Source organism: Eleutherodactylus coqui, chromosome 4, assembly GCF_035609145.1.
Source record: "Eleutherodactylus coqui strain aEleCoq1 chromosome 4, aEleCoq1.hap1, whole genome shotgun sequence".
Classification (NCBI taxonomy): domain Eukaryota; kingdom Metazoa; phylum Chordata; class Amphibia; order Anura; family Eleutherodactylidae; genus Eleutherodactylus; species Eleutherodactylus coqui.
In genome coordinates this window covers 73,754,747-73,782,298 of record NC_089840.1, presented here as the reverse complement: position 1 = coordinate 73,782,298, position 27,552 = coordinate 73,754,747, and the positions used below count along the sequence as shown (strand labels likewise).

Genomic DNA, 27,552 nt, shown 5'->3' with positions numbered 1-27,552 from the left:
ACGACAGAGAAGTAGGAAACCGGCCACTCAAGGGGTTCAAGGGTCATACTATCGATGACAAAACCTCATGATAGGTCATCAACAGGTAATCAGCTGGGGTACGTTGCTCGCTACCCCAACCAATCAACTGATTGCGCGCCCGCTGACCGTGCCACCATTACACAGAGGTCAGAGTGGAAGTCTCTGTTCCGACTCTAGTGGCTGGCCCTTATAACTGGAAGCGTGGCTCTCATTGAAATCAACGCAAGCCATGCCTGCAGTTATGAGTACCGGCCCCTATACAGGGGTTGGAGTAAAAACTCCAACCCCTGTAAACTTTTGATATCAGTGGTATTTTCCCCAGGAAAAAAATCTTTAAGGTTTACAAAAATCATGCATTGGGAAGGAAGAGGAAGCTATGCAGGTCATACATACTACCCTACTAGTAACTCACAGACAAAAAGGCCACTTGTTTTGATAAATATATTAAAATGTAGCTTTTATTTATTTCATATTAAATTTACATGTAAAAAAAAAAAAGGAGGGGGAGAGAAAGATAGAGCCCTATTACGCCCTAACATCTATCTCTAACAACAGCGGGGCACCCATCTCAGGAATGAGGACTCTGGGCAGTAACCAGGCCCTAATCGTCCTACTACACCCTACATATAAAGGCGGAGTAAAACAGGAACTAAGAGGGTAATGTCTCCAACAGGATAAATTATAAAACTACAGATAGTTGTGTTAAGTAACATCCACAATACAAGATCCTCAGGTGGTCCTAATAGTAACTTGTATGACAACTCTATTATAAAGTAGTCCAAAAAAATCAATTCTCTATAGTTGCTAACTATCCTGGTTTTACCAAGACCGTAAGAAAAAAAAAATCAGACTTCCATCTCGCTCCCTTGTGTGTCCCGAGTTTGTTCCAAGTGGCTGGACAGCTATTCATGTAGCAGGAGGAAGCAGTTGCAAGGAGTCCCTCTGTAGTATCAATTCATACTAGATGAACGTTGCCTGAAATTGCAAATTATAGCGGGACCAGCTATCTATAGTGTATGGGCGTCTCCTGTGGTCCCCCAATAGCAAATATAGAAGAAAAGACGGATTGGGCATGTTGAAATCCTTTATTCTTCCAAGATATAAGCCACCATGAGTGGTGCCTTGCATTGGCATATCCCAAACTGAGTGTGTATGAGGGAGGAATATTAGTTGGCATTTGGAAAATATCTGAATTGTATAGGCAGCTTTAGTGCCCAGTCTGCTGAATTTAGTCTCATCCCCCTTACAGAAGTATTGTGTACGATTAGGCTCCAATTCTGTGGCCACTGGCTCCAACCCTCAAAACAATGTAGGGTTTGAGTCTCTTTGGTTAGGAGATTCAAGTACATTAGGTTAGAGGTTGTTTGTAGGTATGGCTTATACAAGGGGACAGGGTATGTTTACTACAATTCATCATGGACCCAACATGGCAGATCAGTTAGGGTCACTGAGGAGTCTAAGTCCAGGTTCTCCTGGGGACATGTTCAAGTACATAGGTTGTGGTTGTTTGAAGGCATAGTCTATATAAGGCCTAATGTCCACGTGCGGATTTGGGGACGTCCGTAGGGCAGCTAAAAGCATGCGGATGTGATTTCTTCGTGGCGTGTGGGAAGAAATTGCAGCATGCTCCATTTTCCTGCGGGTTTCCTGTACGGACAGCTCCTATTGAAGCCAAAGGAAGACGTCCGTAACCGCGGCACAGCCACAGCTGTTTTTGTGCTGTGCCGCAAATACGCAGGAGAATAGAAGAATTAAAATAAAAAAAGGTAGCACTGTGCATGCGCCAGAACCATCCGCCGCACTGAAGAAAGAAGATCCGGCCAGCGCAGAGGAGACCCGTGCTGGACTCGGAGAGGCAAGAAATAGTTTTTTCCTCTCCATGCCCTCGGGCACGCACAGATACCACTGCGGGATTCAGCAGTGGTATCCGTGCGTGCAAGTGGACATGAGGCCTAAGGGTTGCGGCATATTGCTTTACTAAAAAAGCAGTTCGATTTCAACTGCCGGATGCTTTTCTTCTCTGGGGGGGCCAGTGGGAAGGGGATGTACACCGTTGCCAGATGTGTCTCGCAGTGGTTTTCTCCCTACATTACATATCAAACCCTTGCATGTTCGGCAGAGCAGATGTGAATGTGTAGGGGTAGTCTGAGACATTCCCGCTTGTTGTTACTAAGAGATTTTTGTTTATTGCTTTTAATAAGCTGTAGACCAATATTGAGACTTAATGCCAATTAATCACCCATATTTTAAAGTAATTAAAACCAGATTTTTTTTGTGCTAATCTGATTTTATTTTCTGATTATAATTTTTTTTATTCTATAGTTTGTACATGACTGTAGGGACTGCCAACTTGTCTTTGCAGCAGAGATGCGCTTTACAGCATCCTAATGGGCCATTCACACAATAGACGTGAACTAACCTATTGACTTCTGTGGAAGACTGTTCTAGAAGTTCTACATATCCTTGCAGAGGTCACTATGCAGGAAGGGGGAGGAATTGCACTATGACCATCACCTATTATGTGTCATGAATCCTGTATTATCTGTATATTGTGTATATACCTGTCATTGTAATCCTGACTAGGATAATGGGATGACTGCTGAAAAGTTCTCTCTACAAAACATCACGTGTCAACACTATTATGTGGCTTAGTGGGCTGTGTGAAAACTGTAGGATTCAAGGATTTTTTTTAAAATATAGATCATAGCATCAAAAATCAAACAAAAATTCACCAAAAATTCTTTAATAATATGTTTAACATGAAAACTTGTCTAACAAAATAGATTCTTTTTGGATAACACATTGCCTTTAAGAGCAGCTTGCTAGCTACTTTCAGAGCAACATGTAGCAGTGACAGAATTCAAACCTTGCAGCGTGTGGTCAACACTGTGAAGAAAGTCCAATGTATTCATATTTTTGCAGTCTCTCCCTCATGCTGCAGATTGGCAGCTTTCTCCCTCTGCACAGTAATAGGTGGATGGACCCACATTCGGTGGATGAGCCAGAACAAAGATATTTATGAGTATCTCTTACTTTGTCAGACCCAACAGGTCATGCATTACACGGGGAACTTTATAGCCTGAGGCTTCCACCAGAGACAGAGGGAGAAAGGATAGCCTGAGGCTTCCACCAAAGACAGAGGGAGAACGGTCTTCTCATGCAAAGCTCTTTTAAGACCAAATGTAGTTTGCTAATTATTTTATTCTGACACTTCAGGTTATATATAATAATGTAAGGAGGGAACTGATATTCTTGCAAAATTCTCTTCTTTTGGTGCAGTCTTTAGAAATCTTCATCTCTGCTACATTTCCTCTTTATTTTTACTATTTACCATTTTGGTTGATATTGGTTCAACACATTGATTCTTGATTTCATGCTCAGAAAGAAATTTTTTCAACACACTCCAGATTCCTCGAACAGTGTCCTGAGGAGAAAAGGTTACTGCATAACCGAAAACTCTACAGTTTTTGGCATCCCATCTTGGGCATAAATAACATCTGTGCCGAAGAATATAGTCTTCTATGTAAATCGCTCTGAAAGGGATGGTGAGTAGCTGTAGCTGGGATCGCTGATTTAAGAAATGTTAAAGAACTTCAAGTTTGTTTCAACTCTTAATAGCCACATTTGTTTTCGGAATATCCCTTCTTGCCGACCTCTTCAGCCGAATGGGTCATGGTTTCTGCAATTTAACCTATTTCCTTATCCGATTCCACTTTTATTTTCAACTCCCCCAAGCAAAACTTGGGTCTTCTCAACGTATATTCCAAATGAAGAAAGTTCTGTTATTTGGGTTCTTAGTTTGAAGTTCTTAGTATTCGAAACATCAAAAGTGCAGAGGCATCAATGCTGTCCTGCTTCTTTAGTGCCCCGCAGCTTTTACTTCCGTAAAGAGGAGAAAGCCGTTTGTAGGTGGCATTAAACAGGAATTCTAAGATTATTCAAAGGTAATTCGAGTGTCCAATCGTTTAGAATTTTTCTACAGTCATATGAATTTCTCTCGGGAAAATATCTCCAGTCTTCAAAATATATCGCTGTACAGATGTGACTAAAGCATAAACATTCGGATCTGTTTGTTCAGAGCCATATCCTTGTGTCTCTGCTTACGGAAAATGGTAAACCTCCTAGGGGATACATTGGCTTTGTTCCAGTATCAATCCACAAACTGACTGCCTTCACAGAACGAAGGTGACTTTAGTTTATTTTTTACATTCCTAATATATAAACTCCGCTCACGTTAGTAGTAGGCAGACATTTCTTATCATAGATTGGCAAAACAGAGGCTGACAAGCAATATCTGACAAAGCGATATTAAGATATTAAGACTCTCAAGGAAAGAATTATACTATAGAGCTTAACTCCATGACTTTAATTTCGCAGTCTGCTTAGTCCCATTACTAATATGGTGACTGTATGGTCTCACTGCTAAGAATTTCTCAAGTATTTAACTTTAGTTTCACTAAATACACTTAAGTAGAAAAAAATATGGGGTAGATGTATTAAGACTGGCATGTCATACAATAGTTTTAAACTGAAGATCATCAATGTGAAATGTGCCAGGTTTATTAAGAAGTGTACACACGGTCCTTTCACCAGAAATTGAAAACTATGCCTGCTATGAATAGGTGTACTTTTCCCTATAATTGACATGAATTTCTGTAAACGATGATGAATCAGTCCATACAGACGCTGAGCCTTCCGCTAAACCTCCCCCGCTTTTCAAAAGGGATATGCTTGATAAGGGCGTCATATGGACGCCGAAACGCGTTGCACGTTTTACTTTTCTTTCACTGGACTTTGGCTATGTAATAAAATACGGTTTTGGAGTCTACAAGTGAGTCCCTTTGGAGTGGTTCTGTGGACCAATTTGAAGGACCATAACACGAACACAGGAAGGTATTTTTTCTTTTATATTTGGATTGCTTTTCAAAAGTGGTAAGATAAATAAAGAGTCATGAATTATAGTGCATTTATGGTGTGTGCCATAAAAACTTGAACATGTCAGTAGCCTTATAGGCTAAAAATGGTTTGTGTACTACTTGTGAAATAAATGTGCAGCACATGGGTGGGAAATACGCCCCAAGTGAATGGGCTCCACGATTGTCACATTGAAAGAGACCAAGGATGGCTTTACAAAGGCCAACTGTTGGGCACATAAGGTCTGGTGGTTGTACCAAGTCTGATCACTCCTATGCATTTGCACAGGAGCATGAATGGAGACGGTGTGCACTGGAGATCTTTTTTGGCCACAAGCCTCCACAGAAGAACAACTGCCTGTTTATACTGAGCAAGAACCAGCTAGTCTATTTGTTTCAGTGAACTATAACAAAGCGACTACTGACCGGTTTCTCACTTAGTACCCTATCGGGTCCTGTGTTTACACGGGGCAACCACAGCTGAAAAACGCCCATTTTAGCGATTTTTCAGCTGACCGTTCTCCCGTGTAATGCAACCCTAAGGCATCATGCAGATGTCCAGAATATTATCACTATATACAAGTAGTATATCATCCAGTAATATATGGTGTGGCTACGGCTTGATAACAGAGAACCTTACGGACTCCACGTAATGCTGTACAGGCCAAAGGAAATGGCAAATTTTTCTACGATTTTACATGTGATTTAATCAATACTAACTATATCTAGTCTTTCTCTTCTGCTGGCATAGAAACAACTATCCACCATACATCACACTCTGATCAAGGTTACAAACTAATTATTTCTTTGTAACACACGAGGTAGATGAAGCCATATTTAATACAATTGCTATCAAAATTATTCAACTCCCATTACAAATTAGGTTTAGGTTAATTTGCAATGGAAGTTGAATTATTTTGATTGCAACCGTAGCTGTTAACAACACTACTATTAAATGCATAAGCTTTGTCAGAAGTGCCAAGACACAATTAGGTAGGTTGTCATGACTAAACCATTTGGGAACCAACCAGCCTCATCTTTATATAAGAACTGTGAATGGTCAGATAAATATTCAGCCTGTCTGACCCTCCTTTCTTCTCACTGCCACCACCAGTCCACCAGGCCCTATGAACATTTGATTGTTGACAAACCCCGTAAAAATCAGTGGAATTGTCTGAAACCAAAGAATGTCTAAGGCCTCATGTCCACGGGCAAAAGAAGAATTAAAATCCACAGCGGATTTTAACTCTTCTCCTGCCCGTGGATCCGCATCCCATAGGGATGCATTGACCACCCGCGGGTAGATAAATACCCGCGGATGGTCAATAAAAGTGATTTTAAAAAAAATGGAGCATGAAAAAATCTGAATGCTCCATTTTCGTGCGGGTCTCCCGCGGGGACGGCTCCCGTAGGCTTCTATTGAAGCCTAAGGAAACCGTCCGGATCCGCGGGAGACCAAAATCGGAATTTACTCACCTGCTCCGGATCTTCCCTTTGCCGCGGCTTCATCTTCTCTCCGTCGCGGCCGGATCTTTTTTCTTCGGGCCGGCGCATGCGCGGGGCACGCAACCGACGTGCCCTGCGCATCCGCCGGGCCGAAAAAAGAAGATCCGGCTGCGACGGAGAGAAGATGAAGCCGCGGCGAAGGGAAGATCCGGAGCGGGCGAGAGGTGAGTTCTTATTTTTATGCCTCATGTCCGCGGGGCAGGAGGGACCCGCTTCGGATTCTCCATGGAGTATCCGTAGCGGGCCTGATTTTCTCCGTGGACATGAGGCCTAAGAGATAATGTAGTCACATGTCTGCCTAAGGCCTTGTGTCCACGGCACGTGCGGATTTTGCGCAGGGAATCCCGCACTGGCCGTGGCCAGTGAGCCACACTTACCTGTATTTCCCTGGCAACGGTGTCCACGCGGATCCCTCCACTTCCACGTTCGCTGTACTGCGCATGGTCCTCACGGCTTGTCGTCAGACATGCGCAGTACAGTTTTTTTTTAAAATCTCCTGCTTTCCTGCGGATCCGCGGCACGTCCGCAGTGTCAGCTGCGGGTGTGCCATGGATCGGACGGCTTTCATTAACGTCAATGGAAGCAGTCAGTGCGGGATTCGCGCAAAAATGGGGCAAAATTTGTGCTTGTGTGGCTCCTCACTTGGACACCCGCATAGAAAGCAAACTGTGGGAGCAGGGATGCTCAGTATAGCCTCTTCACTGGAGTGCCGACACAGTAACATGTGATCATACCCACTTTTTATAGAATAAAATGGACTTGACTGCCATTCCAGACACAACTGCATGCACATGGATCTTGCTTTGTCAAGTCCTGTAGTGAAGGATCATCTTTGCCCCTCATTCTTGCTCATCATAGGGATACGCAAGCAATCAATGAAAAATCCCCCCCAAACTCTTTAAACGCTAGGCAAATTTTTCATAATTATTAAAACTGAGCTACCAGGGTTTTCAGCAGTTTCATTGAGGTCCCCGAAATGTAAATTTCTAAGGTGCTCTGAACAATATGGGTCCTTAAGGGGGTTTGCCGGATAGCAGCATTGAAAAGCAAAAAGTAATGCATCCTTTGCACTATTTACATGTGACTCATTTCTCCGCTTCAGAAGTGCGTCATTCAGCCGTTCCCATGGTGGTCACATGACCGTGGCGCCAGCTGAAGATCACTAGTTGTCCTGGGCAATGTCTACCTGTGCCCCACCCCTGGTGGTCGGTGCATCACAGCATTAGGAGCCCGGAATTCCCGCCTCTCTAGACTGTCAATCACCCCATCTTCAATCCGAGTACTACACTCACTGTGAAGATTACAGCAGCACTGGTTATCAGCCCCTCAGCCACGGTATAGTCTCCCTATGCTCCATCCGGGTAGTGTATGTATGAAATACAAACTACGGGGATTTTGACTGAGAGAGGGAGGAGTTCTGGACAGGGGGCCTAAATCACACCGTGCACTGCTCTCTGATTGGCTGATATGGATAACATAAGCAGCTCTGGTCAATTACAGATCAGGTATAGTGCACTGGTAGTCTAACACAACCAATGCACCATGGGAAGTAGGTAGCCTTAAGATTGCATAGGCCATCCTTGGACAGCTGAAAACAGGACATGGAACCAGTGTATTGGAGGGACAGCAGGTAATATAATCCCTGCCACCTTCGGTCCCCGGACAGAATTTTGTCAGAAAACCAGAGAGTTACTTTAAGGACTTTTTGCATTCAGAAAACCTTAGAAACTTGTATCTGAGGGACTGCAGTGAAAGAACTGAAAGGGTAGTCCTATCTCAGCAAGTTATCCCGTATCTACAAGATAGGGGATAACTTGCTGATCGGTAGGGGTTCAACTGTGGGACCCCTACTGATCCTGACATATAACCTTCAGCACATCCGAAGTTTTGACAGTGATAGCCGAGTTCCTTCCACTCGACAATCTCTGGTGGGCCAATTGAAGTAATTGTGACTGGTGGAGGTTGCCAAGAGTTTGAACTCTGCTCTCCCCGGCTGTTCTCACTGAAGTGCATTCAGCCAATGGTTGAACCCCTAGCATTCTGCCAGTTATCCCCTATCCTTGGGAAAGAGGATAACCTGCTGAAATGAGAATAGCCCTTTAACCATCAAGTATGTTACATGACACTGGTAGGTCCATTTTACTAATAATGAAAATTTGCCTGTTTACTTTTAAAGTTTAACTGTAATTAAAATGTGATAAGACACCCTTAAGACATCATGCATAGGTCTCTTCAGTAAGGCATATACATTCAGGCATTATATCATCTTGCAGCATGGCACCAGCATATTGTTGTAGAACACCATCCACAGCATAGGAAAGCATTCTGCGGACTTGCTAGGTACAAAATACAGATAGAACAGTCACTTTTTAATGAACTATCTACTGCACTGCAGGTATAATTATCTTATGACAGTTTTAGGTCTCTTAGCCACCATGGCCTGCTTTAGATATGCGTGTAGTCTTGTCGTTATGGAAATAACACAGGCCAATGAATTCTACGTGCCTCAAAACCCATGACGCACTAAAACTCTGATTTGTTGCTTTTTGGACGACAGCATTGTTTGGCAATAGTTTTGATTATGGCTCATTCACACTAGCGTTAAGGCCCATTTAGACACAACGATTATCACTTAAAATTAGCTCAAAAGCCATCTTTTGAGCGATAATTGCTGCGCCTAAACGCGCGTCCATCGTGCATTTTTCGTGCACTATTTGTTCATCGCTGACTCCAAGTGAAGTCATCGATGTGTCTTATCAGGACCGCACGCTGAGTTCTCCGTGGATAATGCCGATAGCATTCTTTCAGCTGCAGTCCTGCTCGAGAACAAAGCAGCTGAATGCAGATAACAGATAACACAGACAGCTGTTATCTGCATTCAGCGAAAGGCTTAATTTGCACACCAATAAGCTACTAAGTAGCTACTTAATAGTTTATGCAAAATGATCTCCCAAAACTGTCGTTCAAGTTATCTTTTGAACTAATTTTGAGCAGTCATCTTTCCGTGTAAATGGGCCTTAAGACTTTGTTTTGGATTTGCGTTTCTTTGTTCTGTTTGAGGAGCAGAGAAACGGAAATAAAAATGGAATTAAACATTTCCGTTTTGTTTCCCCTTGATTAAAGGGCTTTTTAATTAAAAATGGAAACATTTCCATTTAATTCAGTTTTGTTTCATTTCCGAAACGTAACAAGTAGTGCAGCTGACTGCACTAGATGTTTAGTTGAAAAAATGGAAATGAAATAGAACTAAATGGAAATATTTCCTTTTTTAATGAAAACCCATTTACTCAATAGAAAAAAAACGGAAACATTACATTTTGTTTTTATTTCCGTTTCTCTGCTCCTCAAACAGAACAGAGAAACGCAAATGCTGAACTGAGCCTAACGTTAGTGTGAACGAGCCCTAATCAAAAGTATTGCAAAATAATGCTTCAGCCCAAAAAGCAACAAATCCGTTTTATCTGAAAAGCATAAATTTAGGCAATGAAAGCTCGCATCTCCCTCAGCTGCTTTTGTTGAATCCACAGCATTTCTTTGAAACCAGTTTTTGCAAATGAATCCACATACATACTTTTCAACCTATGGAAGCGATAAAAATGGCAACAGTTTACCAATAAATACATCGTATTAATATTCACTCAGTTGTAAATGTTTGCTGTTTTTGACCACATAAAAGAATGACAAAACCACCGTTGACTGTGTTTGTATAAAAGATATTTACTTCAATTATCACACCTAGGGTGCTAGTGAATAATAATAATAATACATTGTGTGAGATTCATACAGTGATATTGCTTCTCCATATCATATAGGGACCGTTGTACAGTGCTGAGAACAAACATTATTATGGCTACCCAAACAAAGACAGAACAATGCCTGCTGACGGGACCTCTATTCCCACTGTCGCCAGCCATAAAGAACTTGTACTATATGTTTGAACAAATACCAATAAAAGAAAAAAAGCTACAAAAAAAGGAGTCACAGCAACACAACATGGGCTTCTCAAAGCTACGTGTACAAAAATTACACTTTTTTTGGTCAGTTGGGTCTCTTGTGAGGATTTATGTTTTTTTTTCTTTTTTTCTTTTTTTTTTTTTAAACTTTTTAAACCTGTGATCGTGAATAACAAACAAGCTCTAAAAACATCTAAGACTTAATGCGGTACAGAAAAAAAAAATAAAAAAAAAAGATTTAGAAAAAAAAAATAGAATACTGCTAAAAATGTCAGACACCACAATACACCGGGGGGGAAACTGAGCTTATTCAAATGTTCTCAAGAAATAAGGATAAAAAAAAAAGACAAGTACATCACTTCTGAGTTCATCTTGTGCTGTGTTAGTAGTCAGGGCATTTTTCAGCTGCACCCATCTTCATGGCAAGTAGTTATTGCACAAATATAAAGAGTTAGTTTTAGAGTAACATAAACAGGGGGATGAAGAAATGTATTATTTTCCTCCTTTTGTTATGGGTGAATCTTGCCTTTGGATAAAAGCCCGTACGTCTATCCAAATACAACTGCATTTGTAGTAGACTCATTGCCGAAAATATGAAATGAGAAGAAAAAGAAAAATCTATATAAAAAAAAAAAATAAAGTACTTCAGGCTGTATCGTCATGAGGCTATACTAACCAATAGTTAGTGAGACAATAGGAAAATACATAGTGGCAACTTCTTGTGTTCTTATTTAAGCTTCTGTCCAAAAACATCATTGTGGAAGCAGAATTCATCTGAAATTACTGAGGTCTAGATGACAAACATAAATGTATAATGTGGTAACCAGCCACCATCACAAAGTAGAGGCAGCCATTTTTTGTGGGCGTGGCCACTATTCCTGAGGATACAGGCTATTAATTTAATAGGACGCAGTCCTATAACTATGGGAACACTTCAGCGAGGTCACCATCTCCTACGTCATGGATAGGCCACATGCTCTTGAATATTGGTTGAAGCCCTTCAATGGCTGCTTCCACCAGTAGTTACTGATAAAAAATAAAAGTCAAGTCAGGCCACCAAAACTTTATCTACAGTGATGGTCTAGTAAAATCTCAGTAGATGCTTTCTGTAACAATGTAGCAGGGTTAATGTCTTACGAAAACAACGATGAAATATTCATGGAATTTGAAAACCAAAAAGTTACAAAAATCTCTTTGTAAAATATTACGAGCATTTGGAAGTCCGGAAACAAAGTGCTATTTACCAAATTCTACACTTCGTATAGCAGAAGATATCAGTTGTCTCATGTACAGAACAGGTCTCCATGTCCTGGAATAATACACGGTTGGTATATTCCAGTTTCTTGCATTATAACCAGTCCTGATTCTAGTTGAACTGAAATGGTACAAAGAAATCCAACACCTTTAACCACAATCTTGGTTGAATAGATGATCAGGCTCTTAGGGGCACGAGGCAAGAAAAAAAAAAATCTGGAAAACTGTTGACATCACACAGGTCATTGGGTTCATTATAAGCAAATCACAATAAAGGTTTAATGAATTGATACCCCTACAATGACTATATGACAAATGTACTTGACCCATACTTAATGACATTTGATAGGTGGCTTAGTATTTTTAATTTTTATTGACCCACGTGTTATTTGATTTTTCCGGCTATAGAGAAATAAAGGCAGAACATATGTGTTATCAGTTGTATCCCAGCATCCCATGTGTTAAGGCACACTATTATTTCTATTGGTACAGTAGGTAGCACTGAGTTAACAATATGGTGCCATCTGGAGCCCTCCATGCAGCTTCATTAATAGAGGAAGATATGTATTAGTGGACATGAGTTGGTTCATAGGTCTTTTGTAGCTACAATACCTTGTCTCTGCCTATCATAGCACAAGTGTAAAGACCAGTCAAGGAGTATTCTGGGTTCAGCAAATAAAGGTTGTATTATGTAAAGTTATACAATTTTCAAATATACCTTATATGCTGCTCTGCTTGCAATCACTGAATAGAAATACTAGTTAACTGCCTTATAACCAGGACAGATTGTCATCCTCTAGAAATAAAAAAAAAAACCTGTCACCGTCTTTTCACAGCCCTCTCTGAGAGTCAAACTGATTACACTAATATGTCTGCTGTATGTATCTGGGCAGTAGTTTGGGAGAAACTTGCATTTTATCAGTAGCAGCATGTAGAAGACTGCAGGAAGTAGTCCTCAATATTCATGAAGTTCAGGCTAACTCCACTCACCCAGCCCCTGACAGTTCTCTATTACTGTGCATAGTAAGACAGCTGTCAGGCCGGGCTCACACGACCGTATGCTCATTGCATATTACCCGGGCAGTTTTTGAATGTGTAAGACGCAGTAGCAATCTCCCATACACTTTCCTTGTGCCACTCACACAAGCCACGCAAAATACGCATGCATGTTCCATCTTGGCACATATCACATGCACCAAGATAGTGTATGGGGATTTGAGGCACGCAGAAAGTACGCATTGTCATTCAGTGGCTGGAGGGTGGGGTAAGTTTGGCTAGCTATAGCTCATGAGTATTAATGATAGCTCCACTATGTGCCTGATACTAATAAAATGGAAGTTTCTCCCAAACTACTGCACTGATACATACAGCAGACATATCACTGTAATCAGTGTGGCTGTCACTATCTTGTGCTGCCATCAGAGAGTTGTGAAAAGATGATGACAGATTGCCTGTAAAGGGAGTTGTGCCAAGTGTTAAACTTACCCTACCCACACGATAGAGAAGTGTCTGATTGGTTGGAGTCTGACTGATGACGGACTACCTTATATGAATAGAGTGGCGATTGAGCATGGATGCTACTGCTCCATTCAACTGTACGAGACCGGTCAAGGGAAAGTAGAGTACATTGCTCCGCTCTCTCTAGCATTCCAAATAATGGCGTGGCATTTTGCATGATCAACCATCGCACCTTTCATATGGTGGGACATAGGACCCCCATTCTTGTAATCAGTGGGGGCTCCATTGATCAAATCCTCATTGATCAGACACTTATCCTGTGGAAATAGAGTAAGTTAAGAACTTTTCACAACCTCTTTAAGGCTTCTGTTGAGTGACTGCAAACACAGATCTTGAAAGCTGTAAGCAATTAACACACAAAGTGTATTGGAAAACTGGTGAACTTCATAGTGTGATAAATAACTTTAATTTCCTGAAACCGGAATATATCATTAATATATTAATAATTTAGTGAAACTGGGATACAAGAGTGTCACAAATGCAAAGGCTCCACAGGACTGGGATTATTGGGCCAGAAAGCCAAGTAACTGATACCTGGATACGTTACCCTTCAGCTAATTAAACTGTGCCCTGGAGACACAGGGACTTGTTGGAAGAGACGTCATACACAGGTCAATGGTAAAAATATCTAATAATATGACAGATCACAGAAATGTAAGGTACGTAGTGCACAGACCAAGCTGCTTCAAGACCTGTAAATGGCCATCACACAGTTATTACACTTGGCGTTGAAAAGAGACTATGGATCACCTGAAGAACATGGAAGATTCCTTGTATAATGTAACAGCAGTATAGTATACTCCTATGTATTTATTGCTCAGTGTTGCTGTCATACAGTAGTTTGCTCCACAACATAGGTGATCAATGTTTGGATTACAAAGTCCTCATTTGCTAACGAAAAGGGGTCCGCAGCAGTCAAGTGCATATAGCCCTGATCAGTAAATCTGCCAGTGCACAGTTTTGTATACATATATGGACAGATCGTACATGTAAATAAGCTGTAATCTGTGTTATTTGGTTCATCAATATATCTACCGGTTCAGAACTAGTTTGCATAGAAGACCACAGTTTTAATGGATTTCTCCACGTCTGCTGATGTAACACAATAGTAGTATGGCTTTAAGGAATACTTTCATTATAGCTGCTCATCTGACACAAAGAAGATTAATGAAATTGCAACCGGTCACCCAAAGGAGACAATGGAAGGAAGTCCGTCACCTACGATCACTATCACTAAAGATGCGGCATGTGCGGACATGTCTAACCTTACCATTTCTCCTCTTCATATTGACTCCATGACTCCAAGTCACCATGATCGCATGGCATGTAAATTAATTGGAAACCATTCCATCGGTTTTAACCCGCTTCAGGGATCCGGGCTCCCTCCCCCCCCAAAGGCAAAAATCACGTCCATTATCTGATGATTGAGCTCTCCAACTGCGTTGAGTTGGAGAAGCCATGCGTTCCAGATGCTGCACATCTGAAATAGCTGACATCAATGAGGTCAATGCCTGCAGTAGAACGAGTCACTTTGCACGCGCCGATCTCTGATGTGTGGCGTAAGAACAAACTCAGGAATGCACGGCGTCTCCAGCTCAACGAAGTTAGAGACGTCAATCATCAGATAAGGGTTGTGGTTTGTGCTTAAGGAGGGGGAAGAGACCTTGACCCGTCCAGCGAGTGAACCACCCATAGAACGATTTGCAACTAATCAGCATAGGATGTGAAAAAGGTGATTTCAGGGCTGTGGAATCACTGTGAAGACAAGAAATGGTTTGATTAGACTTGTCTGCATATGCCCTATCTTAGGTTAAGATTAGTTTGTGATGATAATTGTAGGTGACAGACTTCCTTTTAGAAAATCTTCAGATGTCAGGATGTCATAAATTAGAAGTTTGTTCACTGAAGTGAAACTAGTTCGTTACATAAGTCCTTTAAAAAGGTTGCCCAATTTGGACATCCCTTTGCATAAGTTCCATCAGGGCATATGGCGGTAATAAGGGGTATTTTCCGATTGTGACGCCTCTCTATTGGCCAACACAAGGAGACACTGCAGAGAGCATTACAAGGATGTTCTTGATTTCAGTGGGTTCATGTAACAGTTTGTAGAATAGTGTTGCGAAGGAATTGGACATCTACCATTGTGGTAACAATATGTGACTGGTGTGAGGACATTGAGAAGCCATCATCATCAGGTACTTGTTAGGAGACCAAACCAACAGTAAGGGTTTGCCTATAGGCTCAGTTCAGTTCTAGACGTCTGCAGATTACATTAGAAAGGAAACATGGATATGTATATTGTATTCTGTAAATGCCTCCGATTCCTTGTTGGTTTTAGTAGCTGAGCTAGAGCAGCTGAGCTGAGAGACAGGCAGAGTAGGTGGCTGTCTAGGGTACAATTGTCTTAATATTTCTCTCTAGAACTAATTAGACACTAAGGGGCAGATTTACGAAGACCAGTATTAGGGTACCTTTACATCGAGCCACCTATTGGCTGAAAAAAAAAAATCACTCAAATGAGCAATTTTGACTGATAGTTGTCCTGTGTAAACACGGGACCCGACAGGGTACAGAGCGAGAAATCGCTCATTAGTCGCTCATTAATGTTTCAGCTAACTGAAATGAAGCGAACTACGAGTGACTTCTCACTCAGTATAAACAGGCAGTCATCAATTTTTAAGTGACTGCCTGTTCACAGTGAATCAGCTGCTATTCACTGAACGACTATCGCCCCAGTATGAAAGCATGGGTGCATCAGTCGTCCAATCTAAAAGTACCCGCAGTAAGGAGCAAGATGCAACACATTAATTAAGAGGCATTCGTACAACAGCCATAAGTTGACTTAGATTTGCGCTTTAAGTCATGTAAGTTTATGGTATGAATTACAGTAAATCTGTTTGACCCGCGGGTGGCCCTCCTCCTACCGCTGAGCCTAATGTGTTTTGTTTTTAAAGAAAAGTGACTAGGTTTGCAGAAAAAGACCAAATATCACAAATTTATGCACACGTGTTTAAAAAATGCCCTTCTTAAATTCCCCGCTTATGTCTCAGCACCCGATAATGCTACAAGACTGAACCAGTATTGTGAAACCCATTTCTTGGACACCAAGCCGCTGTCAGATCCCTGAACATGGGGGATGGATTCGGCCATGACTGGTGCACAATAACGGATTGAGAAAAACTGCTATGCTACTCTCATAAATACATCTTTAAAATTGAAATTCCAGTACAGGTATTACTCTTGATGATCATCTAAAATATATATATATTTTTAAAGCTACTATGCCACACCAAAATGTATTGCATTTCATCCCCTATGTAGCTTTCATTAAGGTAAAACACTCCAATAAAGATTACAAAGGAAATAAGCAGTTTATCAACTGCTTGGGTTTCTTTCCAATTCTAGCCAATTCCAATATGTGGACCAGTAGTCTTCAGCAGGTGACCCTCCAGCCGTTGCAAAACTATGCTGGGATATGCTGGGAGCTGTAGTTCTGCAATAGCTGTAAAGCCACAGGTTGAAAACCACTGCTATAGAAGGCTACTGCAAAAAGGTGATTTAGAGGATCTGTGCGCCAGTCTTAACAAGATCGGTTCACCTAAAAACAAAATTAGGTAATTCAAAAAGTTACTAAAATGTTGATCTTTTAAGAAAGGGCTAATAGGAACATTCAAGAAGCAACTCTATAGTCAAAAGCCCAGAAGCACAGTAACTACCCCTGTTAGGGCAGGTGCTCACATAGCGGAAATGCTACAGATTTTACCTGCACATTGGAGCAAGCAAACCCCGTAATGGAGTACAGTACCAGCATTGTGGATGAGATTTCAAGAAATGATAAACTCTGCAGCACATCAACAGACTTTCAGCACTGGTTTCGCCCCTTTTGATGTAGAGGGGTAAAATCCGAACCCAAAATCTGCACGTTCCATATTCTGATTCCCATTGGTTTTAGCTGCCTTAAAGGGGCATAAAGGGACGTGCTTAACATATAGATCTACACGAATATTATAAAAACCTGCCGATGACAATAGTGATGTTTTTTTTTTTACCTGCCCCTTTGCCTCTAAGAGCCTCTTTTTCTTCCTTAGAATTAGTTTTCTGTATTGTTCGTTGAGATTTGACTCTCTCTTTAAACCTGAAGTGCTACTGCATCTTATCAACGCACGTCAAGAGCATTTCATTTTCTTTACTACACTCTCGTATAACAAAATGTGGTTCTACACATTAAAAAAGTTTCTACTAAATAATACAAGCTCATTGAGGTTTAGCATAGGGAGTACGCTTTTATAACAACACTCCCATCCCCTATAAGATAAAGGGATTAAGAAAAAAAAAAAAAAAAAAAGATAATATTATTAAAACATAAGTAACAAATGCACCAAATAACGTCATCCAAAGATGCTGACCTAAGACACAATGTTTCAATGATACACGATAAGATCAAAGAAAAAAAAAAAATCTTTAAATCAATAATATACAGTATGACAACTACATCTTGTAAATTATACCCAATACTGCCGGCAGTCTATCCCTCTAAAGAATATTTGCCCCCGTTTTTCATCCCTTCCTAACAATCAGATAATAAAATACAGCACCTATAAATAAGCAAAAAAAATATATATATACTGAAATCATCTATTGTTAGTTTTTTTAAGATATGGCGAGAAACGAGCCTAGTTCAGCAAATCTTGTCGAAGCCATAGCAGATAAACCAGCTTATTGAAAAAGGTGGCAGTAATGCACTCTATGTGTGCACAAGTACATAAGAAAATACACAGACTTATAAAATTGCATACACGGGTATTCCCACACGTCTCTGTTCTCTCTCACACACATATTGACAGCAAGAAGGAACAGGATACAAATTGGAATGGGTGTCGTACTTTGAACGAGAACGGACAAAAGATCGCTGGGAGCCACAAGTGCCGTTTCGTCAAACCTTATTTTGGTTCTAGATTTCTCTATTTACATTGTACTATGTCAGAGTGAAAGAGGTTGTCGTGTTTTTTTTTTCTTCATTTTTATTGTTTTTTGTTTTATACATAAAAAGTTTTTATTATTAGTTTTGCATTTAAAAAAACCTCTCTTTTCTCTGCATCCCGCTGGCAGCATATTTGGTAATAGTTAAAACGTATGAAACAAAAGTGGCCTTGTAATGAAAACAAAATATATAGATATATATATATATGATATACATATGTACGAAAAAAGGAATACTGTAAAGGATGTATTAACAGTACAGGTCTGCCATTCCAACTTGTACCCTTTTACCCTCCCAAAATATGAGGTCTGATCAGCGTGCTCTGTGGTTAGAGGTTAAAAAGCAGATTAGAAAATACCTAAATTCAGATTTTTGTTTTGTCCTGATTTGGCCTAAAATGGAGTGTAATAAACAAATCCCGGTCTGGAAAAGACCAGCATCGGTTAAAGCTATGAAACAATGTGCACTGGATATCTAGTTTCACTACCAAGAAAACACTACATCAGCTACCACAAATTAAAATAGTTTCCTGATGTGACTTTAGTTAGAAAATAAGTGGATTGGTGTATTTCTTTTATTTCAAAGTTCCGAGCAGGTATTTTTTTTTTTTTTCCTTTTTTTAAAATTTTTTTTTTATTATTATTTTAACTTCTTGAAAATAGGATTCCAAACTAGTGTGTTTAGAGTCAGATGACTGTGCAATCTCTTTGTGGCAACTGAAACACCTACTAAAAAGGAAAAATAAAATAATAAAAAAAAAAAAAAAAAAGGACAACCTTTTTTTTTTCCTGAAAAAATCTCCTCCTTTTCCTGGTATAAGAAGATCATAGTGTATTATCGCTCTGCGGCCATTACATGGCAGATAAAAAGCCCCATTTATTTTGTGGGTTCAATATTTTTTTCGCTTTTTTTGTACTTTTTTTTTTTTTTTTTTAAGCCCACACTAAAAAGGTGGGCACAAGGCAAAGCTGTAAGAGTTATTCCAGAAAGTGTGAAAATCACTTGGGTAATAGTAAAAACACTTCAGGGTACAAAAAGCTTGACTACATATTTCAGTTTTCGTCCTCGAAAACACAACATAAAATTGGGCTTAATGCTCCTTTTTGTATTCTATATGCACCTTGGCCTATGGCGTTTTTGCCCTGTGGCCTGCAGGGCGGTAAGTGCGCAATACGATATAACCAGTGAAAGGTCCAGTTTAAAATCCCCAGTTTGCTGGAACCAGGGTTAATTTAATTTCAAAACTCCCATTCGATGGGTTCTTCTCGACTAGCGGCCTTCTCTAAGCGGTGAATTATGCTGTTCAAGTTTGCGGCTTTCTTTTTCCTCAAGGAGTTGTCCCGTGTGTTTTTGGAACTTGCTGTCTCAGAAAAGTTGAACAAGCTCTGAATAGAGCTTCCTTTCTGTGAACTTGTACTTGGCACGCTGGATAGTTTCTCAGAATCTTCACTAGACTTGTTGAAACCCTCCTTTGTGGGGACCAAGCTTGAGGCAGCTGAGGTAGAGGCATGCTTTTCAGTAGCAGATTTCGGTGTTGTCTCTGAACTCTCGCCAGAGCACCGAGATCCAGGAAGGGAAGTCCGACTCTGCTTTCTCCTCCGACCTTCCTCAACCTTTTCAATTGGGCTGTCTACTTCTGACCGGCTGTTGTCCGATTTCTCAGTAGGTCTCGCGTCTTCACCCTCTTCAAAAGCTGAATCAGTCTGCCCGCCCTGAGACTTTATGTTGTCACTGAACTCATCTCCTTCAAGGATACCTTGCTTCCCATCACTTGTGCTTTCCATATCTACACCATCGCAGCTATCTCCTTCCGAACTGTGAGCTGCTCTGCTGCTTGTAGCTGATGGAGAATCACTAGAACCAATTTGTCCATGACTACCTGCTTGAATTTCTTCAATGAACAGTTCTCTACGGATGCGAGACCTAAGGAGAGAAGGGGAAACATTTTTACAATTACAAGTTGATATCCAGAATGAAAAAAAAAAAAAAAAACATATGCAGAGACAATCAATTGATTACGAAAATTCATTGATCTCCCAAGTAAGATTTACAAGATACCTGGATGAGAGGGGACAAGAGAAAAAGAGTACTACTTATAACTATGTATTATCATGGTCATCCCAAAGTCAATTGCTAGACAGTGTGAATGGTCCAGTTTGTCAGTATTAAAATTATCTAATTTACATAAGTTAGCTAAAAATTGAGTAACCGTGGTTATATAGGACAAGCAGAGGCCTTTTTTGTTTTTAAGCTTTCAAAAAGTTATTCCACTGAAAAAACATTTCCGCACAATAACAGCGTATAGGCACCGACCGGTCAGGACTAAAGGGGTTCTACATCCCACACTACTGCTCTAAACCACGCTGAAGGAGGAGGAGATAGACAATGCTCTTGCTGCCCATGTACACGACAGTCTCTGTAGGAGCTTTGGTGTGTTACATTTCTCACCTACCACCACTCTGGCCTGACTTTAAAGGCTCTGTACACCTTTGTATCCTTATTTTTTCTTTTAATCAACGTGTTTTAAGAAATTGAATCCTTTTTGTAATTGGTTTCCATTAAAAAAATTAAATTTTTTCATCTATATGCACGCATTGTTTTCCAAGGCACTGCAGACTGGAGGACTGAAATCTTAGCAAATTTTGTCAATTAGAGTAAACTGATAGCTCCTCCCCTAGCCTGCTTCCATTTTATGAATGTGCATTTACTGTCTTTCCACTGAGCTATTACAGAGGGCTTTATGCTGGGGATGGTGGAGATTAGGAGAATAGAAAGCGGAGAAAGTTGCTATTACAGAGGGCTTTATGACAGTGCTGGGGATGGTGGAGGAGATTAGGAGAACAGAGAGCAGAGAAAACTACTATTAAAGAGGGCTTTAATTCACTCCATGTGAACTTTCTGCTTGTCAGCAGTGAGAGGGAATGGGACAAGCAGCTACTTGAATGCAGGAGAGCGTGTACACCAAGTATGAGGCTTTTAAATGCATGAGAAGAAAAACTCAATGCAAAAAAAACCAACAAAACAGATAAAGTGCATTAGGTTTTTCTGCAGTGACTTAGTAAGATATATGTGTATTGATTTTCATGCACAAAAGTTTACTAAGCCTTTAAAGCAGCAGTGGAGGGCATAGAACTCCAGTTCTCTCAAGCAGCGGAAGTCCTAATAGTCTGGCCCTCATCAATCAGACACTTATGACCGATTCTCAGAATAAGCACTAAAATGTCTTGTTTGAATATCTCTTTAAATTACCTAATTACTATAGCACCATCATCATTTACATGGCAAGTCACTTAATAAGTAACCCTTAATGAATAGTCCGATATGGCTATTTTTAGGTTGGTGCACGGGGTTGGTTTTACAAATTGCTAAGGGCTCATATCCTAAACGACTCCTCAGAAGGGAACCCCAACAGTAAACTAAAATAGCCTAATTTATTGAGCAGTATATGATGGTATTATTTGGGATTTGAATTGTATTATACATTGGGAACTTATAATACTCTGTGGGCTCTTTAAGGGAGTGCTATTTTGGCACTATATGGAGTTGTTATATCTACCTATCTTGGCACTACGTGGCAAAGATTGCAATCTAGCTTTGCTTGTTGCATTTTCTAACACACTTCCATGATTTCGAGGATATCTTGTGCTACATTCATGTTACATAAGGAGACATATGCTATTGGGGATATATTGAGTTGCGAGTTTTTTTTGTTTTTTTTTACCAATGGAAACTGGCTTTTCTGTTGTATTTACCTGTAATTATGGAACCAGTTTATAACGGTGCTGGTTTTCAGGTTCAGTTGTGTTGCAAGCTCTTCAATGGTTTTAGGGGAAGGGTATGGCTTTTGCTGGTAAGCCCGTTTCAAAGCTTCTTTCTCCTCGGGAGCCAGTACTACTCTTGGCTTCTTCAGCTGATGTTGTGGCTGGGGACTTGATCCTTGGCTATAATCTATGCCTGTAGGAGGTGGCTCGCAGGGCTGGCTGTCACTCACTGAGCTATGCCTTCTCTTCATGTAAGCTGGAATCAAAGCATAGACATGGTAAATAATGGTTTAGTACTCAGATTGTTACAGAATAGATTTGCTCATGATCCTTATATCTACACAGCGGCTTCAGATTATTAGGTGAGAAAAGAATCTTTCATCAAAACTGACCCATCCTTTTTAGGCTGGCGAAACTCGAGGGTATTTCTACAGCATTTATGCGTCTGTAATATGAACAAGTGTCCTGGACTGACTGCGACTGTCCTGACCCAAACTCCAAGCATCATAGATTCCGGTGATACACAGAATCCGGGTCGGGATACCCCTGGTCAGACCCAGACACTCATCTGTGTCAGATTGCGTGTCTCCAGCCTTAGTAAACACTTGCATTGCTCAGGAAATTCTTCAAACTCTACATCGATACCCTAAGTTATTCCTCCTGGAAATCTATGACCTGATTGAGCACAATTTCCCTTTTTAATGTTGTGTGCCCCCCTACACAGTGCCACACGGTCAGATCTGATTCGATAGTGAGTGTGTAAAGGCATATCGCACTGCCAATAGAATTAACACTTAGGGCCTTTTTCTGCGGAGTGATTACACGGTGCAACAACATTTTAAAACATTTTTCGGAACAGAAAGTAATTGATAAGTTTCTGTAAAATAAAAACATGCTGTTTACACTGGAATAACTGAATAATAGCAGCACAGCTCATTTTCTTAGTGACCAAGCTTTTCTTTCCGCTTTAAAAAATCGTAACTCCTTCATTTATCCATCAACGTCGCTGTATGAGGGCTTGTATTTTGCGGGACGAGTTGTGTTTTTCAATGGTGCTATTTAAATATAACGTAAAATGTGCTGAAAAACGTTTAAAAATTTTTTTTTTTCATTTTACTCCACGAAATTCCGCCATCTTTCGGTACTTCTTGTTTCTACAGCCCACAAACTACAACAAAAATTGGTCAGTACGATTACTATGATACCAAACCTATGTAGTTTTTTTATTTTTTTTGCTGTACAACTATTATTTTTTTTCAAACACCTTTAATTTCTTAAAATTATTTTCTGCTGCATTTTCTGCGCGCAATAACTTTTTTATTTTTCCGTCCACATAGTAGTGTGCGGGCTCATTTCTTGCGGGACGTCCTGTAGCGTGTGTTAGTACAATTTTGGAATACATGGGACTTTTTGATCACTTTTTATTGCATTTTTTCTTGGAGACAGAATGATTGAAAAAAATGCGTTTCTGGCGTTCTTCATTTTTTTTCGGACGATGTTCACCGTGCGCGGTAAATAATGCATTACTTTGAGATCAGACTTTTACGGGCGCAGCGATACCAAACATGTATTTTTGCTTTATGGTTTTGATTCTTTTATTTAGTCTAACCAATGACCTGTAAAAACATAGTTCATTAATTACATCTTACTGGTGGATGATCTGCAGCGTTTCTGCCACGTGGAAACATACCCTATATGTTACACAAACCTACCCTTATAGTGTTCAGTCAGCACACGGTGTGTAACAGGGACTGTGAAATAGTTGCGCAATCACTTTTGTTATTCTTTTTATTAATTGAGGTTAATGGCGAGCCGACTGGATTTATTCTATAGGCAGATTTCCAAAAAATACAACAGCAATTGGATTACATTATTCCCCATAATTGGAAAACCTTACGTGGCAGAAAAAAACGAACATCATATTTGAATTCAGCGCACTAAAGTTACTATAAGCCACCTGCTTACCGGTTACAAAAATTGTGTTGCACAGTGTAATCATTCCAAAAATCGTTGCATCATGTGAAAATGAACACCATTCATTCAGTGTAAACACAGTCGATTGAATGGCAAATGATAACTTGTTCGCTTATTGTCATTCATTTCATGTAGCTATACCGATCATCGTTCAGTCACATGCATGTCGTTACATGTAAGAAGCAACTGTTCAGTCCTTCCCATTCACTAACGCAGTCTTCTGAAAGACGATCAAGTGAACGAGTGAATGACAAAAAAAATGTAAATGTTTATCTGTGTGTAAACGGACAACATTTTAAAGCAAATGTTTATCGCTCGTTCAAATGATTTCTCGCCATGTAAGGCCTCATGTCCATGGGCAGGTGGGATTCCGCATGCGGGGGCCTGCAGCGGAATCCCACTGTGCCCGCAGCCGAGGACACTATTTTACCTGTGCGGGTCTTCTTTCATCTGCACTGCAGATGTGTGCAGAAGCGCCGTCTGGCACGTGCATGCAGAGCACAGTTTTTTTTTGTAACTCTTGCTTTCTCGTGGTATCCGCGGCCTGTCTGCAACTTAATTGCAGATGGGCCGCGGATCAGACGGCTTTCATTGACTTCAATCAAAGCCGTCCGTGCGGGATCCGCAGTGAAATGGAGAATGCTACGATTTATTTTCTGGGTCAAAAGGCCTACAAAACAAATCTGTGCGCTTTAATGCATTTGCGGATGCCCTTGCTTTCCTATGGGCGGCTTGATGTGGGGATTCTGCATACCAAACATGCCTGTAGACATTAGGCCTAAAGGGACCCTTAGTTGTCAATGTATTTCCAGGAGGAATAACAGAGGAAAGAAACCATGCAGAACGCATTTACTAAAATGGGCATGTCAGGAGAGAGGATAGGTCCTGTTTAATGAGTAGACTGCAACGGGGAATTGTTATTTACCAGACCATAAAGAGCTTCACAGAATGTTCAAAACTTGTAAGGCAAATACAAACCATGCAGTTATCCATAGAACTATGGACATATTTTTGATTCTCTGTATTAGATTGCTAGATATGTTTTTCCAACATTGACTGATTGTTTAGTTCAAACTCTTAAGGGACATTGACAATAAAAGGAATACTGAGGAATGATCCCAGCCATCTATTGTAACATCTATTTTAAATGTCCTAAATTCACAGTAACACATGCAGTATTTTATGTTAATATACTTAATTTGTGTAATTAAGCCAATGCAGATGGGAGTTACCAATCTGAAATGAAATGACTAAGAGACTTGTTCAATACTAAGCATACTGTATCAGTCCTTTCAAAAAGTAGAGCAAACCTTTGAATGCATGTAATGTCCCATTCCACCACTAGATGGTGCATTAGGCAAAGTAATTAGTAACTGAATCTAAACTTCAACCTTTAGAAACGGAAACTGTGGCATGTATTAGAAATGAATCACAAATGTTCTATTTAAACCATGACCAATTTTGTATTCTTTAGCGGCATGCTTTTTTAAGATGTCTTATGCCCTCAAACTCAGATTCTGAGGACACTATTATATTTAGCATCTGATGTTATTCATAGCCTTTAAAGGGAAATATACAATGAAGGAGAAATAAATTTATGAATTATGGATGTGAAACGTTCCTATAACAAGTACCCCTTTATCCAACTACCCAAGGCTATCATTATACACTGTGCTGCTCCTTAGAAAAGCAATGCACCAGTACATTGTGAATACCCCCTAAAGATATTGTGTGTTACTCGTGGAGTACATGAACCACAGGGCAGGAGCCTACTAATATGGGGAAAAATATAGAAGTGAGCATTCATAACAGCTGTTTTGCCATGCATTGTAAAAACAGATCTAGTGCCCATAAGCATTTCTATATACACACCATAAGTGTACTATAGCAGGCCTTATATTTCATATACCCTGATGGAAATTGAAAGTGTTACACCCAGACAGAGTCGCAGAAAATTTATGAAAGTTGGATCAAAGTCTCTCCATATAAAAGGGTATTGAATAATTAAAAATTGGATGAAGTACCACATTTCCTCAAAAATAAAACACTGTCTTATATTAAATTTTGCCTCAAAAGAGGCAGTGTGTCTTATTTTCGGGGAGTGTCTAATGATATTTACCTAGCAGCCGGCGTTCAGGTCCCTCGCAATGCTGCAGCCTGCCGTGTCCTCCTTCACGCCGACAGAGCAGTTCTTCCTGGCTGCGGAGCTTGAATACTCCGCCTCCAGCAAGCTAAGGCTCTGATTAGTTAATCGAGCGCTACATCAGCCAATGAGAGACAGCGCTGGATTAACCAATCACAGCCATTCATTGAATGACATCATTGAATGGCTGTGATTGGTTAATCCAGGTTAATCCCATGCAGTCTTTTCATTAACCCGATCTCACTGCCAGTAATGATTAACCTGGTGTATTGCTAGACGCAAGTGGACACATGAATGGAAAACAGTTGTGCTTAGTGAAGAGTCCCGATGCTGTCTGAGGCAAAGTGATGATCGTCAATGTATCCGTTCATGTTTTGGAGAAAGGGGCCACCCTGCTTTCAAGTGCAATCAATTATGAAAGCAGGACTGAGTCGGTGGTTGTTGAAGGCGCAGCCAGTATGTGGACACTTCTCATGACCACCATCCAAAATAGTATCTTCCACAGGATAATGCCTGTCTACATGCTGCAGTCATCGCAAGACCTGCCTTACAAGGTGTCACAACCATGGATTGGCCCACATGGTCCCCCAAATTTATCCCTAATACCGCATGTCTGGGACATTATAGGTAGACGCATTACGTCACATGGCCACCCACCACAAACTGTACAACTGATTGTACATCTCATGCAGGCATGGACAGACTCCCACATGATATCTGAAGACTTATTGATTCAATGCATGTAAGGATCCAAGAATGTATAGATGTTCATGATGGGCACTCTTAACTGAAACCAGTACCGAACAGTAATAGGCTTCGTCTGATTTGTTCCAATTTGCTATTATCTATTCTGGTAGGACTCTGTACGTCTCTACCATCTTTCATAAAATTGCACCAATTCCTTCTGGGTGCACCACTTTCAATTTCTACCAGTGTATTTAATAATATCTCAATCTACTGAGCTGTCTTACAGTATGCCAAAAATGGATAAGCTAGCAGACATAGCACTGCTGACACACATTGGGTACAGCACGAATTACATTATAATTGGAATTCTGAAAAAGTCCTAAAACCACAATCTTGTTGAACATATGAAAAAAAGATCGGAAGGGGGTGTCGCAATTTATAAAAATGATTTCACGTAATTAACCCTTTCCAATCCAATTTGTATCCTGGTTTTCCTAGGGGGCTTGCTCTTTTTCTGCTATTATACAATGGCGCTATCTGCTGGCTAAAGCCAGTACTGCATGGGGTGACACGTTGGATAGGCTCCAACAGCAGAGAGGCTGGCAATATACAGTAAGAGAACCCCGACGGACGTCTTTCAACGTCGGAGCTGTACAGCCTTAAATCATCATGTCTTCAGACGTCAGACAGTGGATCGAAAAGGGTTAAGACATAAGTCTCTTAAGGGATTGTCTGGTCACAACCTCAAGAATGTTATGCAAGTCAGTACATACAGAGGACAACTACCTGTTATTTCCTCCTCTTAGTGTTTGCTGCTTTTTAGCTCGGCTCCATTAGGACA

At 40.5% G+C, this 27,552-nt stretch overlaps 1 protein-coding gene across 4 annotated transcripts in view; it reads right to left on the bottom strand.

Annotated features, from left to right (window-relative positions):
• CUX1 (cut like homeobox 1) overlaps window positions 1-27,552 on the bottom strand; it is a 378,084-nt gene that overhangs the window by 54,937 nt on the left and 295,595 nt on the right. For 3 of the 4 annotated variants that reach the window (XM_066599646.1, XM_066599647.1, XM_066599648.1), the window contains 2 exons: window positions 21,899-22,163; window positions 15,874-20,069 (listed from right to left, as the gene is read on the bottom strand). The exons of the other annotated variant lie outside the window; for it this stretch is intronic. In XM_066599646.1, coding sequence (XP_066455743.1) covers window positions 19,385-20,069; window positions 21,899-22,163 — 950 coding nt within the window. In that variant the 3' untranslated portion in view covers window positions 15,874-19,384. Of the gene's footprint in view, window positions 1-15,873; window positions 20,070-21,898; window positions 22,164-27,552 lie in introns of those variants that run through there. 4 annotated transcript variants of the gene reach the window in all.